General features: G+C 33.4%; 1 protein-coding gene across 1 annotated transcript; it reads right to left on the reverse strand.

Annotated features, from left to right (window-relative positions):
- Positions 1-692: 692 nt before the first annotated feature.
- Positions 693-5192, reverse strand: LOC100736473 (nitrate reductase). The gene is given in 4 exon segments (NM_001328498.1): positions 693-2319; positions 2756-2988; positions 3836-3976; positions 4056-5192. Coding segments are annotated over 4 exon segments (2736 nt in total). The 5' UTR covers positions 5083-5192; the 3' UTR covers positions 693-984.
- Between the last annotated feature and the right edge of the window lie 1662 nt (positions 5193-6854).

Below are 6854 nucleotides of genomic sequence, written 5' to 3' on the forward strand. Positions count from 1 at the left end.
TCCATGAGCAAATTTCCAATCAAACATAAATTGTTTGACTTTTGAAAAGCGAAATATTACACATAAACTAAGACTGAGGAAGGAATAAGCAAAATATTGTTATGAAATTGAACTATATACACGTAAGAAGTCTAATAATTATATGTAATATTTAGGAACGTGACAAGAATTTATAGAGGACGAAATATAAATCTCTTCTTCTTTATCTAGTGTGTACAACATGATATATCTATATATAGTATATCTTATGCCCATCTCTTTATAGGATAAAAGGAACATGTTATATTAAACATATTTGCAATGTCACACTTCAATCGCAGAGAAATCGAGATAAAATGTCTTTTCGTGAAGTTTAACACTATAGGTATATATAAAATATGCAAAATAAGATTACTCGACTAAACTGATAATTCGATTTCAAAACTTCTGTCAGTTCTGATATCATATTGAATTGTGTGACCATGTGATCTAAAGACTTAAACTTTTGAAAAAAACATATTTTTATTATTTAATTATATTTTCAACGATATACCAATGTCGATTTTCTTATTCCATATTAGAGTAGATGATCCACTATCCTTTACTCTTTAGGCTTGTAATGGAGTGCTAATTACAACATTAATATTGAATGAAGAGCAAAAAAAATTGTAGTTTTAGAGTTGAGAGGAAAATAAATAAACACACACACAAATGTTTCAATTTACTATATATATATACACATTAATTTGGTAAAAATCTCTACAACAAGACTTGTGACAACAAAGTTACTGTAATTCCATGATGAATACAATCTTAACTTTGACATACACATACTAGTACACAGTACAACATTTTATACCTAAAGTTGAGTAGAAAATTAAAATGTAAGAACTACAAGAAGTAGTACATTTTGATGATAAACAAAAACACAATATGTACAACTGAAAATACAAAAGAATTTATTCCTCCAAAGAGATATATCATCTATCATCATCACCATCCAATTTAGAACACCAATAGTTCCTCCTTAATGTCATATCCCATTTTCTCCAAGTTTGGATTAATAGCAAATTGTATCATTGGAGGTGGTCCACATGCTAATGCCAATGTTGTATGAGATGGTTCAGGTATATGTTCTCTAAGAATCGATTCTGTAACGAATCCTGTACTATACTTCCATCCTTGTGTAATGGATTCTTGAACGACATACCATACTTTAACCCTATTTGGAACTTGCTCTGCCCATGCATCAAGTTCGTCTTTGAGCAAAATATCATCCTCCGTTCTGTTTGCATACACCACATACATCTCTGTATCGTCTTCAGGATCTTTCAATATTGATTGCATTACTTGATATACTGGAGTTATACCTGTTCCACCCGCTATCATAGCTAACTTCTTGGCAAACTTTTGTTTACCATGGACTAAGAAATTACCCTTACCTTGGTATTCAATGTGACCTAATGGACCTTTAACGTCAAGGAATGCACCTATTGGGAGAGAATCAAGATGTTGTGACATTTGACCTCCATTAGGGAATTTAGGGTGAACACCTTTGAAGTAGATCTTGACAACCAACTCGAAGAACCCTACTTCATCGACTGTGCTAGTAGGCGTGTAGGCACGCATACAGAGTTTGTCATCAACTGTGGCACAGAGGAATATGTGTTTGCCAACAGGTAACCCTAAGACTTGATCCTCAGAGGGTAATGCAAATTTGAATTTCCTAACATCATGGGAGATGGATTGCTTGTCGACGAGTTTGCAAGGGATTTTTTCCCTTGGGATGAGAGCTACACTCCTTGTTGGTGTTTGAACAAGCTCCTTAATAGGTGCTAAGAAGCTACTGATCGAAGAGGATCCATGGACAGAACTGTTTGGAGACGAATCAGACGTGTAACCAGTAGTTATGAGTTCACCAATCCTAAAGTCCTCCAATAGCTTCTTAGCCTTATCAGAATGAATTGCATCAAATTCCTCAGTACAATCAGTTCCAGCATTGATCAGAATGCTGTCAACACCACCGGGATGGTCTTTCAAGAAACGTGAGGCATCGTAGATATGTCCATGGACTATGATCCAAGCAGAGTCTGAAGAGTTGTGTTTCCTCACCTCGGACATGGAATACATCTTCGAAGCTGTGTTCATGAAAGGAGTTGATATACTCTTCTTTAGTGTTGGAGGAGCCACTGCTGATATCTCCAAGTGTCTCTCCTTTGCCATCCATCCACCCGATTGATTTCCAGGTTGAGTCGGATGCTCAAACACTATACCAATCTCTCCCTTGTGAGGTTTGCACACATTCATCTTCACTCGAAACCAACAATTGTTCATCATTCCCTGAACATTACAACATCCATCACCATAAAATTAGACAAATGTATAACAACATTACCAGTTACTTACTAGTAACCGTCCTCCATCAGTAACACGATCAACTTAAATTATAATAAGAGGCCTAGCACGTGACATATTCATGTGATCACGCTGCTGCTTACGCATAATAGGAATTTTCATGACTTTCTGTGGTTTAAATTAATCATCCATGGACCACATAGATCAGAAAAAAAGAATCTGAAACTTAAACCAATGAAAAAAATTTGTTTTTATGTGAAATCACATGCTCTATCAATCTGCATATGGTAAAGTAATCATAAATAAAAGAAAAGTTGAAAAGGACTGAAAATTACTTTTCATCAAGGACTAGTTACATGTATATATTTGACTTTACGCCATTAATTTTAAAGAAGTTGTAAAAAGTTAAATGTGAATTTACCATGACGTTCCAAATAAGCTTCTCGGGTTGAGTGTTGAGGGTCTCATCGGTAGCTCGTACAGCAATTTCTTTAGCACTAAGCAAGTCAAGCACCTCAACCTCGAGTGACCAAAAGCACCAACACCAGTACTTGCCATACTTTGTTGGCTTCTCTGGGTGATCAAGTGTACACACACTCCATGTCTCTCCTCCATCCAAAGTCACTTCCACTCGAGTTACCTTTTTACCTCCACCTATTACACAATCACCATCTCGTCAATTCATAAATTCAACTGTAATCGTGTCTAATAGCTTAATTTAAACATGTAACTGACTATTCAATTAAAAAATGTAACACTTTCCCCACTTGAAGGGTCAAACTTGTATTTGAATCAAAATTGCAACAAGTTAGGCACGTTGATTAGAAAAAGATAAAAGTCCTTATACCTAGGCTTAAATTAAAATAATATTGACTAGATCTATATAAAGTGACCACTTGAAAGTTTTCAAATTGAATACAAACACAATGATGTATTATATAATAATAATAATTTAACTTATTATAATGTTGTTGAGGCAGCCTAAGATGCAGGAACTAAAGCAGTCAAAAAAGATTCTGTCTTTGTAGGCAATTAAATTTTGTTACCTATATATTATTTTTAGACCGACTCTTCAGAACTAGGAAAAGCTCCCCAGGTTTTTCTGTAAACCATTAAATAAATCCAACTATATTGTCTTTTTCTTGCTATTCTGTTTCACATAACCAAACAAGTTGATGACACCATCAAAAAGTTCATGCATCCACCTCCACTCACCCCTATTTTTCCTTTACTATCCTAAATTGCAGACTCTTTAAAAATACAGTATTTTCGACAAATACGATATATATTTATTGATATTTCTAAAAGTTCGAACAACATACAAAATATTCGTACTAATATACTTTTTTCATGAAATCTTAAAATTTGTATGATAATATGAGATAAGAGGGTGAGGTTGAAATTAGCTGAAAACAAGAGGTACGAAATAATTAAAACAAACAGTTGATGAAATTCGACAGTACTAAGAAAATTCAGCAAATCAGAGAGAAAAATAACTAACCAGAATAAGCATAGCCTCTCAACGTGTAAGGTCTCTGAGTAGTCCACGCATTGATGGGCAAAATTTCTTCATGGCACGGAGTTGTAATGACAGAGTTTATGTTGAGCTCATTGATGATGTACTCTGGTTTGTACCACCAAGCTAAAACAAAATGACAAACTTGAGTATAATAAATAAACTTTGATTCTAAAATAGATGCTAATTATTATTCATATCGTACCTTCCGCGTTGGCAAGTTCCGCGTCAACGTGTGGAGGGAGGACTCTATTGTCCTTGTAATGATAATAGCTTTCCGATTCTTGTGTAGTGACCACAATCCTCTTTAACCATTTCACCATTCTTCCACCGATGAATCCGGGGATAATCATCCTTACCGGAAAACCATGATCCGGTGACAACATTTCTCCGTTTTGCATGTAAGCTACAATAATATCACGAGATGGATCCATGGCGAATTCCTTCTTTATACTCGTTCCGTACTTTGAACCACCACCTCCAGGCAAAACATCGGAACCTTCGAAACAGACATTAAGCGCGCCTTTTTTCTTACTCTGAACACCGCACCGTTTCAACAGGGCGCGGAGAGGTACTCCGCGCCATACGGTGGTTGAAACGGCAGCAGCACCCCAATTGAAACCAATTGTCTGCTTCACCATATTCTGCTCTTTACGACGATTGCCTGCGCACACAAGTGTGACAGGCAATTCACGTGAAGGGAATTCGTTAACTAATTGATCCATTGTGAATTTCATTGGTCGTTTTACCAGCCCTGTAACTTCCACAGTCCAGTCAGACCAGGATGCTTTGGGGACTGGGCCGTGGTTACGGACGTAATGAAGTGGTACGGGAGTGATGAACCCGTGATGCATAAGGCGAGATAAAGGTGGTTCGGAGTTGAATGGGTGTTTACCGGTGAGACGTATTAAGGAAAAGTTTCGTTCGATCCAATTATCAGCGGTACCTTCATCTCTAGTATCATGAATTGATGGTTCTAATTCAGTTTTACCTTTTTTGATCATTTGAACGTATTCATTTTTTTCGTCATCGTCATCCTCGTCTTCACTAGACGAATAATCAAGGTAAATTGGGGGATTTTGTTTTTTTTGGAAAGGGAGTTCATGGTTGGATGAAGGAGGGAAGTTGCAACCACGAACCGGGGAATCAGGCCTAGGCTTGAAAGTACGGCCTACGCCTGATAAACCCGGTTCAAGGTGAGTATACTGTCTGTTTTCCACAGATGCCGCCATTGATTTTTTTAAAATAAAATTATGAATGAGGGAATTTGGAAGAAGAAAAAAGAGATTTCTAATTAGATTTTGATGGTTCTTTGTATGGTTTTGGAACGAATATTGTGAGTGCGGAGAGTTGTGTTTATATAGAACCGTTACGAACTATCTCAACCCCATATTTACTGTACATAAGTAGGACCCAAAAAATCGACACCAAAATTGAATTTTGATTACAAAAGTTTGTGACATCATCAGCAAAAATAATAAAAATTCGTCTATATGATTTACAATTTTATCGTTCAAATATTAAAAACAATTTTAAATTTGATGAAAATTATTTTCCTCATTTATTGATTTTATTTGTCATGTTACGTTAACTTTCAAAGTTAAAAATTTTAGATATTCAAAAATTATATATGAAAAATACTACTAAATTACAAGATGTTGGTTAAAATTTTTATAGTTTGACTCTAAAATAGAAATTATATCAATTACTCTCTCCGTTCACTATTAAGTGTCGTGGTTTCTATTTTCAGAGTCAAATTACAAAAACTTCGACTAACATTTTAAGGTGTATTTTTCATCGTATTGATATGCAAAAAATTACAATTTTATAGTACTTTCAGATATTTTTTGTATATTTAAATTTTTTTTGTTTAAAATATTGAATTAATGTAATCTGATATTTAATTTTAAAAATTAATCAAATTGACTTTCGAAAAATGCAACATCACAAATAAAAAATGGACGGAGAGAGTAAAAGTGAACCGATGAAATATTAGTTTCAATCTTTTACTTGACCAATTAAACATAGACACATTCTCAATCTGCCACATAAATATTGTAAGAGATCTCAAACAAACTCACGTATAAACATAAAACTCTTAATAAAAAAAAAATCAAAATTCTAAATTTAACGAAGATTAAAGATGTATTTAAATATAATAAGTCAAATAAATAATATTTTTAAAATTATCAATAAATTAAAAATTAATAATTTATGTCGTTAAATTTAAGAGTGTTTTCACTACTTTTAACACGACTGGGGTCAGTAGTGAGAAATAGGGGGTGGTGTTTCTGAAAAGGCTTAAATATATGCAGCTGTTGGTTAGGGCTAACAGCTGTTTCTTGTTTGGTTCTTTTAATTTTTTTTTTGGCCGTAGTTTTGAGTCATAATAAACATTATTAACGGCTCCACAGCTACATTCTAAAATTGTTTGGGTAAAAATTGTACTCATCACTATGTATTTAAAACAAGTCTATGGTATTATGTGTAATTGAAAGTGTCTATACCTTCATTTTATTTATCTTTTTGTAAAAAATTAATTGAAAGTGTTTATGGTATTATGTGTTTAATTTAAAAAAAAATGAAATTGCAATGTGTTTGAATTAAAATTAAAAAATTCCATTAAAAGTGGAAGAATTTTATCCACACCACATTCTTTTACCGCATTCCTATTTTCTGAAACATAATTAATGCTGCAATTATCAAAAATGCCAAAACTGCCGAAAATTATTTGAAATATAATTTCACCCATTTTTAAAAAAATTTAATTAAAAACTATTATTTTCGTCGTGAGATTTTTCCCTTATCCATTCAATTTTTGATGTTTTCTTAGCTCATGTATGAGTTCTAAGGTGATTTGAAAAATAAAAATAATAAAATAATATTATAGTTAGATTTAAACTATGATCTCATAGGTGGTTTCTCTTACTTATATCAATAGCACAATGATAAATTTATATTTTTAAGAATGCACAATTAATTATATCATAATTTATATCAATTT

The sequence above is a fragment of the Solanum lycopersicum genome, chromosome 11 (assembly GCF_036512215.1).
Source record: "Solanum lycopersicum chromosome 11, SLM_r2.1".
In the NCBI taxonomy this organism is placed as follows: Eukaryota; Viridiplantae; Streptophyta; class Magnoliopsida; order Solanales; family Solanaceae; genus Solanum; species Solanum lycopersicum.